This window comes from Lactuca virosa, chromosome 9, assembly GCF_052849685.1.
Source record: "Lactuca virosa cultivar CGN04683 chromosome 9, Lactuca_virosa_CGN04683_v6, whole genome shotgun sequence".
NCBI lineage: Eukaryota > Viridiplantae > Streptophyta > Magnoliopsida > Asterales > Asteraceae > Lactuca > Lactuca virosa.
Genome location: NC_136434.1, coordinates 90,771,844 through 90,784,409, shown reverse-complemented (window position 1 = coordinate 90,784,409; position 12,566 = coordinate 90,771,844). Strand labels below are relative to the sequence as shown.

Below are 12,566 nucleotides of genomic sequence, written 5' to 3'. Positions count from 1 at the left end.
CTAGACTTTACCTTCAAGATTTAAGCTTATCCTCTCTCATCTCTCCTCTTTTGGATGGTTTTTATGTTATTTTGATGAAGTTTAAATATCAAGAAGGTTCTTTTGGTTGCAAGGAATGATGCTTTAAGTTTAGATCCACCAAAGACACTACATTTGTAGACTATTGTAAGTATAAAGTTCCAATCTTGCTATCTAGTTCTTTAGATCTTGTCATTTGGGGGTTTTTGGCACTTTTTGTCCATTTTATGGGTGATCTTGGAGTTGAGTGGACTCCAACATCTTTTGACCATTTTATAATGCTTCATGGACCTCATGGACTAGGAAAGTTGTGATCTTTTGCCTTGCCTTATAGTCGTGCAAGTTATATTGGTCCTTTAGGTCATTTTGGTGTATTAAAGTTTAGATCTTGTAAGCTTGAGACATTGTTATGGATAAAGTTGGAAACTTTATCCATCTAAACATCATGTTGATTCAGATCTGAAGGTTGGAGACATGGACTTAATGGATTAAGTTAAGAAAGATGCATTTTTTTGTCCCTTTGAGACTTAAAGTCTACATCTTGATGGTTTGGACCTTCGTAATGGATAAAGTTAGAAACTTTATCCATTAAGACCTTGGAAAGGATCAGATCTGAGCTTTGGAACTCCTGAAATTGGAAGAACATGGATTGAGCTCGTTTGAGCTATTCAGGTTAGTCCCCACAATATGGCCTTGGCTTCCATGACATGGCGAGTGGGGAAATCATCGACTGCTTTGGCATTTTGTGCCCATGATGTGGCCAAGGATGGCCACAACGTGGAGGATTGATGTTGGAAAATTTGACCTTAGCTTTGACCATTGACTTTTTGACCAGTTTAGTCTTTGGTTAAATGTGGGTAAAACTGAGTATTTGACTAAGGATGGGTTTCGGTTTGGCTTTAGGAAGCTTGGATTGGCTATTGTGTTGTTGAGGTAGCTGTTGAGCTTCTGATGAGTAGTTCAGGTGAGTTCTTCCTTACTGTACTCTGGAGTCGAATGCACCAATGCCGACCCTCTAGACTTTGTATGTATCTTGGTATATAGAATGTGGTATGGTGTAGAGATTGGATAGTTAGTAGATCTGTATGATTACCTGTTTTGTTGGTTATTATTTGTTATATGTTTATCTGTTGCATATGTCGACATATTGGTGGTTGGGTTGAGGCGGGAGGACAACAAACCCTATATGATGGGTTGAGGTGGTACTGCTTCATGCGGTAGACCAACAAACTCAGGAAGGTTGGGTTGAGGCTATAAGCCAACAAACCCTATATGCATGTAATCTAATTGTTATTGTGTTGTTGTGTGGAGTATTTTGTGGGAAACTCACTAAGCTTTGGATTACATTTTGATTTTATGGTTACAGTTTGAAAACCATGGTTTTGTATGGCTAATGGATTATTAAAAGGTTTTAAAAACGAAATTTTTTACTATGATTTTTGGGATGTACAATGGTGGTCGATGGGGCATCCGGTATTCCGATGGAGTTGTGGGGTTGTTTTCAAGGTTAACTAGAGGTGGTGATTCTGGTGGTCGGAGTTGTTTACAGCATGCATCCTTGGTTGAACATGTAACTTTTTACAAGAAAATATAGGACCAAATATACTAATATTGTAAATTATTATGGCAGAAATTAGAAACATATCAAACAAACTATTCATTTTCCATTTGCAATTAGTAATATAAAATAATTATAAAATCGTCCTTATTAGTTAGTTTGTTTTTTTGTCACCTTCTAAGGATTTGTTGATAATTGATGCATCATATACATCTAGATGTTAATGGTGACTTTCATGTAGAGGGGGGGGGGGTGAGGGAGGAGGAGGAGACTTGACTATAATATCGAAAACAATAACAAAAAATATAAGTAATAAGGGCTTTTATTATAGAATAGTCTGCAATAAAATAATACAATAAATGTATATTTATAATGACCTCCAATCATTAAATTGTAACAACTAAGAGTAATAGTGTATGGGGAATGACTCATACAAGAGGTGTTTGATGTCAAACCAACAAATAAAGAGATAAAAGTAATAACAATTAAACACAAGTTACTATTACTAAATATACGAAATATAGTATAGAATAAGCAGGGTCGGTCCATAGGGATACAAGACTTAATGTTTAAACATATTCTCACATAAATTCATTACCAATTGATAAAGTAAAGGGGGGTTTGTTAACATCAAATTAAACTTCATAACCAATAAATTGAAGACTAAAGTCAAAATCTAAAAGACATTTCCATTTTCAAATCATATTCAAGTACTATGTTGAAAGATGTAATGTGACTTCAATTTATGTTCATCTAGGTTGGTAATTAAGATATTAATAAGCTATAATATCTCAAAATTTACAAAAGTATTTTACTCAGAACATGATCTTTAAGTAAAACTTCAATTTATGTTCATCTAGGTACATGTAGGTTACGAAAGCAAAGTAAAAAAGCAAAGCACATAGGTTCTGGACTGCATCTCCGAGGTTATCTCCTTCTTCGAGCGGGTTTATTCTCTTGGGAATACATGTGGTTTGAGAGGTCAACATAATGTTGGTGAGTCCACAAGTTTTATTGTTATAAAACATGTGTCAATATTTTAGTTGTTTTGTTATCCTAAACTCACTTCCTTGAGTTTATGAGTACTATAACTACTTCCATAGGTACGCTCCTAGTAGGCGTCTAAGATAGTTGAGAGTTGGTTGACCTAAACTCGCTTCCTCGAGTTTGTGAGTACTATCACTACTTCCATAGGTAGGTTCCTAATGGGAGTCTAAGATAGTTGAGTGTTGGTTGATCTAAACTCGCTTCCTCGTGTTTGTGATTACTATCACTACTTAGTTGGATTAATCCTAATAGTAGTTTATGACAGCTATTTTTGGTTTGAAAAAGTTACGATGAGTTCCTATAATCGAGCTATGACTGTTGATTACGAAAAAAATAACGCGACGCTTCATCGGATGTCACTGTGGTAAAAAAGTTATGCCTGCTTCGACTTGCCGTCGGGTTGTAGCTAGCAACCATAGGTGGGAGTGTCAATCCTGTATAGATCTATACATATCTCTCTCGCTCATTTAAGAATTAACGATTATAGGTCGGGCGCTAGCTGAATATCAATCAGCGTGTTGATGAATCGTGTCTCATCTTACTTTTTTCGTGGGGGCCTCCCCTGGTCGATCGTTTTGTTATTCGCGTTGTGTTTTATATGGTGTGTATATATATATATATATAAATATATGTATGTATGTATGTATGTATGTATGTATGTATGTATGTATGTATGTATGTATGTATGTATTTAGTGTGTTTAGTGTAGCCGATAATTTAGGCAGAGTAACGCTAGGTACTGTGCTTATCCAGAGATGGTTATAACTACGAGTTTCAGCGTTTCCTGGAAACTAGCCAGCGTGACAACAAGGTATGATCTTATCTATAATTGTGGTTCAACATAACAACTAGGCATAATATTAGCTAAAGATTTTAGGCAGAGTAACTACCAGCCTAATATTATCCTAATGTTATGTGCATAAGTATCTAACTATAATTAGTGATAACTATGTAAAGTTGTAATTTAGACATGTATCCCCCCCCCCGAAAATAGTTGAAAATGGGGCCGTGAACTCACCTGTGATTTTGAAAACGTTGGTGTAGGTTATAAACCACAAGTTAGCGCTTCGATAGGCGATTAGGGCGATGGCACACGAGGCGATTTTTAGAGAGATTATTCGAGAATGGTGTGAGGAAAGTGTATGCCGAGACCTGCTATTTATAGCATGTTTAGAGCGCGCGCCGTGAAAATGCACACGAGTCGCACGATCGTGCCACATGTCCTCATCTCAGTGTGCCACGTCATACCGTATCTCGACGCAATCAGATGTTAGTGCGTGCGAGCGCGCGTGACGGTAAATTTTAAACTTTAAAAACTCGTAACTCTCGCATACAAACTCCGTTTTCAACGAACCTTATATATTCGTGTAAAACTTTCCTTTTGGTCGTTTTGTCTAGTTTTGACTTTCATTTTTCGACGTGTTTTTTATTACCGTTATAATCTTATAAAAATCATAACTCTCATATGTGATGTCTATTTTAGGCGTTCCTTGGCTCATAATTGCTACTTTAAGTAGTACTATGATTGTCTAGTTGGTGACTTTCTACGGAAGTCAACCAATCTCCTTATAGTTTTCATCGTTGTAACTTTTTAATTATGGTAGATACAAATTTGCCATAAACGTTATATCTCCTCCGAATTGTGTCAGATTTTTACGAAATTTATATTTATGGAATCACGGTAGCTTAAGGAGTCTAAATATCCTAACCTGCTCTTAAAGTGACGCGACTTTTTGTGCACTTATTTTTGAGCCTAATGGTTGGTGTAATTAAGGATGAAAATTTCGAATATCTTAAAATATATCGGGTGGTTACAAGGTTGTCCTTATTACATTTTTACATCCTATCGTTCAGTGTTAACGACGTTTGGTGACGTATTCTCTGGGTTGTCATACCCTCCCCCCGTTAAAAGAAATTTCGTCCCAAAATTTAGCGTGTAGTTGGGGAGTTCTCAAATAAATGGGGATACTTGCTCCTTATTTGATCTTCGTGTTCCCATGTGTACTCCGGTCCTCGCCTAGAGTTTCATCATACCTTGAGTATGGGAATGCGTCTTTGCTTAAGCTTCTTGACTTTGTGATCCATGATCTCGACTGACTCCTCTACGAAATTGAGTTTCGTGTCGATCTGGATCTCATCGAGAGGTACAACTAGCATGTCTTCTGAGAGACATTTCTTAAGGTTCAAAACATGGAAGACATTATGTACGTTGTTGAGCTCTTGGGGTAGAGCGATTCAATAGGCTACTAGGCCTATTCTGGAAAGGATCTCAAAAGGTACTATGTATCGTGGATTGAGTTTGCCTCTCTTGCCAAATCTTATAAATCCTTTCCAAGGAGATACTCTTAGCCTGACTCTATCCCTAACTTGATGTTCAAGTTGTTTTTGTCGAAAGTCGGCTTATTTCTTCTGACGATCACGAGTCGTTCTCAATCGTTTGTTTACATTCATGATCTTCTCGGTTGTCTCGTGAATAAATTCAGATCCGGTTAGCAACGTGTTTCTAGCGTGCTTCTTTTCTAGTTGGGTGTCACTGACTTCTGCCTAACACAACAGTGAACGACACTTTCTCCCATAAAGTGCTTCGAACGGTGCATCCTTTATGCTCGTGTGATAACTATTGTTATAGGAAAATTCAACCAATGGTAGGTAAACATGCCATGCATCTCCAACATCTATCACGTATGCTCTAAGCATATCCTCTAGGGTTTGTATGGTCCTATCGCTTTGACCATCTGTCTGTGGGTGATAGGCGGAACTCATATTTAGCCGGGTTTCTAATGTTCGTTGCATTGATTTCCAGAAGCGGGACATAAATCGGTTGTCTCTTTCCAAAATTATAGATGTAGGTACGCCGTATAGCTGGACTATTTCCTTGACATAAGTCATGACTACATTCTCCATTTTATCCGTTTCCTTAATGGGTAGGAAATGGGCGGACTTTGTCAGACGATCAATTACTACCCAAATCGTATCAAAACCGCTAGGCGTCTTGGGTAGTTTCGTGATAAGTCCATGGCAATTTGTTCCTATTTCCATTCGGGAATTTCGGGTTGTTGCAGTAGAGCCGATGGTTTCTGGTATTCGGCTTTAATCTTAGCGTAGGTTAAGCACTTTCTCACATATGTTGCGATCTCTTCCTTTAAGTCCGGCCACCAGTACCTTTTCTTTAGGTCAAGACACATCTTATTAGATCTTGGGTGAACTGAATATCTTGTCTTGTGAGCTGCGTCCAGTACCAGACTCCTAATGTCGCCAAATTTTGGTACCCATATTCGGTCCAGGAAACACAAGGTTCCATTTTCTCTGGACTCGAATTTCTTCTCCATACCTTGTAGGCCTTCTTCTGCCTTGTTCTCTTCTTTGAGTGCCTTTATTTGGGCTTCTCGAATTTCGGAAGGAAGGTTTGACTGAATTGTTAGATTAAGTGCTTTCACTTTGCGAGGATTGACTTGTTTCTTTCTGCTTAGGGTTTCAACTACTATGTTAGCTTTGCCCGGGTGGTATTGAATCTCACATTCGTAGTCATTCAGTAGCTCAAGACATATTCGTTGTCTCATGTTGAGTTCCTTTTGGTTGAAGATGTGCTGAAGACTTTTCTGGTCCGTGTATACGACACACTTTGTGCCATACAAGTAGTGTCGCCAAATCTTTAAGGTGAAAGCCAATTCCAGGTCATGGGTCGTGTAATTATTCTCGTGAGTCTTAAGTTGGTGTGAGGCATAAGTGATCACTTTGTCTCTTTACATGAGTATGCATCACATGCCCTGATGTGATGCGTCACAATAGACGACAAAATCTTCGGTTCCTTCCGGAAGTGATAGAATTGGCACACTAAACAACATGTGTTTCAACTTCTGAAATTCGGATTCTTATTGTTCTTTCCATTCGAACTTTTTATCTTTCCGTGTAAGCATAGTGAGAGGTTTTGCTATTTTTGAGAAATTTTCTATAAATCTCCTATAATAGCCTGCCAATCCTAGAAATTGACGCACCTCTGTTGACGTCGTGGGTGCTTCCCAATTCTTTATGGACTTAATCTAGGAATGATCTTCATAAATGCCTTTATCATTAACCACGTGTCCTAGAAAATGTATTTCTCTTATCCAAAATTCACACTTCGAGAATTTTGCGTACAATTTCTCCTTCCTTAACAACTCCAAAATGATTCGAAGGTGTTGACCGTGCTCTTTCTCTAGTCGTGAGTATATAAATATATTATCGATGAATACTATCACGAATTTGTCGAGGTAGGGTTTATAGACACGGTTCATTAGATCCATGAAGGCTGCTGGGGAGTTAGTTATGCCAAAATGCATAACTAAGAACTCATAGTGGCCATAACGAGTTCGGAATGTCGTCTTCAGAATATCTTCTTCTTGTACTCAAAGTTGATGGCACCCAGACCTAAAATCAATCTTCGAATAGAAGCTGGATCCTTGAAGTTGATCGAACAGATCGTCAATCCTTGGGAGTGGATATCTATTCTTGATTGTTAACTTGTTCAACTCTCAGTAGTCGATGCACACTCTAAAGGTTTCGTCCTTTTTGACGAATAACACTAGGGCTCCCCATGGTGAGAAACTCGGTCTTATAAAGCTTTTATCCAAAATCTCTTGGAGTTGACCGGATAACTCTTGCATTTCCAAAGGGGCTAATCTGTAGGGTGATTTTGCCACTGGAGCTGCCCCTGGGACTAGGTCAATTTGAAATTCGACTTCGCAAATTGGCGTTAGTATGGGAACGTCCTCCAAAACTACATCAGGAAAATCACATACTTTGGGTATGTCCTTGATTTCCTTCTTCTCACCCCTCTTATCTATGATATGGTCCAAGAAGGCATGATACTTCTTGTGAAGGTACTTATGTGCCTTCATGTAGGAGATAATTCTAAGACCCTTGTTGGTCTTATCTTCGTAGATTATTAGAGATTCCCCGTTGGGTAACGGTAGTCAAACAACCTTGTCGTAGCACAAGATTTCCGCTCGGTGCGGTAATAGCCAATCCATGCCGATTAGGACATCGAAGCTACCAATGGTCATAAGCATGATGTTGATGTGAAAGGAGTGGTTATTGAGAGTTAGAAGGCAGTTTTCTAGTATTTCCTGAGTACTAAAGGATTCTCCATTGGCCATTTCTACTATATAAGGCTCATCTAATTTCCTAGATTTATGGTTTAAAAGTTTTCTAAACTTAAGTGTAATGAAACTTCTTTCAAAACCATAATCAAAGAGTATAGATGCATATAAACTAGGCCTGATAATTGGGTTGGGTTCGGGTTGGCGGGTTGGCGGGTCAGAAAACATAAACTCAACCCAACCCATATAATATATGGGTTGACGGGTTGGCGGGTCACGGGTTGGTGGGTTGGAAACCTCAACCCAACCCAACTCATATAACCCGTTTAAGTATATGGGTTCGCAGGTTCACAAGTTAATGGGTCAAACCCAACCTATATAACCCGTTTAATAAATAAGCAACACATTTTAAGAAATGAGGTTTTCTCAACATAAATTCATAAAATGATTAAAGTAATTAACATAAAAAAGGTTTTCAACATAAATTCATAAAATGATTAAAGTAATTAACATAAAAAAAAGTTTTCAACATAAATTCATAAATTCAATAACATCCAAATAAAAATGAAAAATGAAAATATTCATAGAAATTGGATGTGTTCTTCGTTCGTGACTCGTGAAAACAACGACATGTATTTTTTTTTCTGATTAACGAACCGCAAATGCAAATTAGTCACATACGAATACGGAAGGAATACAATGATACGGAATATTACGAATACGGATGGAAATCAAATTTCATTAATAATTAAATGTATCATTTTTTAAATGTAATATATATATATATATATATATATATATATATATATATATATATATATATATATATATATATATATATATATATATATATATATATATACGGGTTGGCGGGTTGACCCGCGAACCCAAATAGACAACCCAACCCAACCCATGAAATAAACGGGTTGGTGGGTTGGCAGGTTGACGGGTTGGCGGGTCAAAAATCTCAACCCAAACCCGTCTATTTTCGGGTTGGGTCAGTGTCGGGTTACGGGTTGGGTTGAGAGTTGCCACCCATAATATAAACCGTTAACAGGAAATGTACCTGTCACAACGGTGGGGTCCTGAATGGCGTCCTTCGTGCCAATCACGAACGCTCTTCCTCTATCATTTCCCCCCTCATTCTTAAGCTTTGGACAGATCCTTCTAATGTGACCAACAACCTCATATTCAAAGTAGGCTCGACTATCTCGCAAAGCAGCCATGCCTTGGTTGGTTGTGGCAATAGGAGCAGTTGCGGCCTGGCGGCAATATTTCTCGGTATACCCTCAACGATTACACATGTTACAGTGCATGCAGTTGCCATAGTGGTGGAAGTGAAACAAATGGCACTTTGGTTGCTGTCCCACATACTATCGTTGAGATGCAGGAGCTGTGACCGCTGTCGGGGCCGGACTGATGATGTAAGCCCTGACAGTCTCCTGTCTCTTGGTGGGAGTTTTCTTAAAAAGTACCCTTGAATCCGTTCCCAGATTTGCGCTTGCCCTTGCTCGACCTAGGGATGTCAGTCTTCCGGACTAACGTGCCTCGTCTTATTTCTTGTTTGGTCAAGCTAAAAGCCAACCTTTTGGCACTGTCATATGTTGATGGTCGAGAGGTCGTGACCAACCCTTGGATGGGTTGAACCAACCCCCAAATGTACCTTCCCACTTTCTTGTACTCAGGGGCCAAAAAGTTTGGGCAAAGGGTTGAAAGGTCGTTGAACATGTTGGCGTAGGTTGAGATGTCGACGTCGCTCATGGTCAAGTTCCACAGTTCTTGCTCTAGTTGTTGCATCTCCTCTCGAGGACAGTACTCCTCGATGAGCATTTGTTTCAATTGCTCCCTAGACAGAGTATTGGCGTTGGCGAGACCTATCGTCTTGATGTGGCCATTCCACAAAGACATAGTCACGTCTGTGAACGTGAGGGCGACGAACTTGACCTTGATCTCCTTAGCACAAGATCTGATCTCGAAGACAGACTCAGTCTTCTCGATCCATCGGGTAAGTCCTACAACTCCCGTTTTCCCATAGAACGTTTTGCATTTGCATATCATGAAATAATTGTAGGTGCATGTCTTGGTGCACCTTTGTCACTTCCTTAGGAGCCTTCTCCTCCCGTTCCAGAGTTTGTGTGATTACCATGGGCAGCTAGTGCCTCAGCCATCCTTCGTTTGATCATTGCTTCAACAGATGCATGGTCTAGAGGTGGGATACTTTGTACTGACTGAGCATCCTGCTAAGCTTGAAGACCTTGACTAGATATGGTAATTCTCGGAGGTGCCATTTCTAGACTCCTAAAGTTAGCATCGAGGCTTAAGTTAGTTTGTCGGAATTAGCAAGTTTGTGCTCTCATGGTTAGGTTGTGTTTTGTTAATGTTAATGTTAATGGGAACAACAATAACAACACAGATTTCATGCAATTGGGTATGTATAATATATATATATATATATATATATATATATATATATATATATATATAATGTCGATGTCACCAAAATTGGGTGTGGTTAGGGTAGGAATAGCCCTGTGATTACAAAACATGCGTGTGAAGGCTTTTCCCGCTACCCTAACCCAAAACAAAGTATATATATCCCTCCTAGCTACCATGCTAGGGCCAAAATATCCGAAACTAAAAACCACAGTACACTATGAGAAGTGTCATCGGTTGGACTAACTGTCTATATAGAAACTCTAGCCAAACACTAAAAAGAGACTCTCGAGACTCCACTCTCTCCACCTGGAGCTCCAATCGATATGTGTGGCTAATCACCTCCTCTAGCACCTGACAGTGGAACCGGGTCTCCTCCATTGCCTCCTACAGCTGGTCCTGCACGAGTAAGGTCCTTATCTCCACAGTGTCTCTCTCCTCCTCCAAGTAATGCACCCTCTCCGTGAGTTGCATCAAATCCATCCTCAGCAAGAAGAGCGCAGTGTCCATCGCAAAAAATACGATCTGAGTGATGGGCAGTGTGGGGCACCAAAATAGAGATGGATTGCTCCACAGGAGTAGTTGAGGTAAGGGGAGGTGTAGTGGATGACTCCCCCACCTCGAATCGTCAGCCAATAGCCTCCTCATGCGCCCATGCTTGTATCTGGGGCATCCAGACGGTGTCTCGGCGGGATTTCTTTGTTTTCGATGGTGATGATGGTGGTGACGCCGCCCACTTCCGTGAGGGGGTAGCATCAATCTTCCTTAGGCTCTGCTTCACCCGAGTACCCATGGGTGTCCTATAAGATCGATGGGAAGGAGTACGGCGGGGTGGTGAGGTATCCGATGAGGTGGTAGTGTCCTCCTCATCCACGTCGGGCTCGTACTCAGAACTAAGGAGCTCTAGCCCAGCGGGTGTGTAGTCTGGTGAAAGGGATAGCTCTGACGGGCGCTCAGTGGGAGTATAATCGGGATCGAAGTCATCACCGTCCTCCAGGGTATCGACTGAGTCATCAAGTACTATATGCTCTACCTCTGATGAGGAAGCTTCCCTCCACGATCCATCGCATGCCATGCTCTTCACAAACCTACATAAGACATCAAACAGGAAGATGTTTATGAGAGATGTGAAGATCAATTAAATACTATATAATATCAAATTATAAGTATATAAAAGATTGTACCCGTAAATCCTAAGTTTCCCTCATTATATCATAACTTATAGGTTCCTAGGGCGGAAAAATCCTCGAATGTTGATGTCGTTGCGTTTTCCATCCCAAAATGTAGAAGTCTCTAAGAGAAGCTTCTGAGTATAAAATCCTATGCATCCAATCCATAAGTCCTCAAGCGTTTAGATTTCCAACCACCGTATCCGAGTTCGTGTTGGATTAGGTGTCTAAGCCATAACTATATTTGGTATGTACTTGACGCGGTTGTAGCATGGTCCTTTTGGGTTGCCTTCACTAAAGCAACTTGACTGGATGAATAATGGAGAAAGAGGTTATTATGCTTTATTAATATATTATATGAATAATATATTAAAGGAGAAATCATATTAATTAACTAACATTGGTCAAGAATTAATTTAGAATTAATTTTGTGGTCAAAAGAGGTTAATTGAATTAAAGGGACTGAACTTGTAATTATTGGATAATTGCATTGTGGGCTGAGGAAACCCTAAAGATAAGGGTTGGACGAAATCCTTATGGATAGCCCATAAGATTTCGTCCAAGGAGGGATTCTGGAAGATTCTTTTGGGCTGCTTAGAGCCTAAGCAACCGGATAAGTGTTTGACTGAAACCCTAACTCCTCACTTATATAAAGGATCCCTAGGCTTCATAATTTCGGCTACACCAACCCTAAGAAGAGTTCCAAGAGCCGAAATTATCTTCCCCTCTCTCTCTAAGATTCTCCAATTTGCTTTGGTGTTTGTGATCTATTAGAGGGACAACATTTGGGGTGCTAAGGTTCTCAAAAGCTCAAGATCTTCAAGCTACAATCAAAGGTAACTTTCTAACTTGTTTATTAGATATGGTTTTCGATTTTTATTGTATGCTAGACTAGGGTTTGCTAGTGTTGGACATTATTGCATGTACAAATAGAAAAACTAGATCCAAGCATTAGGGTTTGCATGAACACCATAGGAATGTTGTTTTGCTCATAACCCAACAGTGGTATCAGAGCCTAGATCGTTTCTCTTTTGTATTTGATGCATAGCTAATTTGTTCAAGCTCAAAAGTCGAAAAATCATGCCTCTGACTGATGGGATCGTCGATTCACCAGATGAACTCGACGAGTCAGGGCTACTCGACGAGTCCAGTTTTGTGACTCAGCGAGTCGGCTCGTCTGGTGGCTGATTTTTTGAGATTTTGACTAAAATTGAGTTGGGATAATTACCAAAAACGTTTTTGACTGATAAAACTCGATTTTTT

The 12,566-nt window shown here is 39.6% G+C and overlaps 1 protein-coding gene across 1 annotated transcript; it reads right to left on the bottom strand.

Annotated features, from left to right (window-relative positions):
• Positions 1-5,652: 5,652 nt before the first annotated feature.
• LOC145139513 (uncharacterized) lies at positions 5,653-6,183 on the bottom strand. Its single transcript, XM_079073310.1, has one exon. It carries the CDS (start codon positions 6,181-6,183, stop codon positions 5,653-5,655), a length of 531 nt encoding a protein of 176 aa, XP_078929436.1.
• Between the last annotated feature and the right edge of the window lie 6,383 nt (positions 6,184-12,566).

Excerpts from the sequence above, each read along its gene's own strand:
- LOC145139513 (XM_079073310.1), bottom strand. The coding sequence starts at position 6,183 with ATGAGACAACGAATATGTCTTGAGCTACTGAATGACTACGAATGTGAG.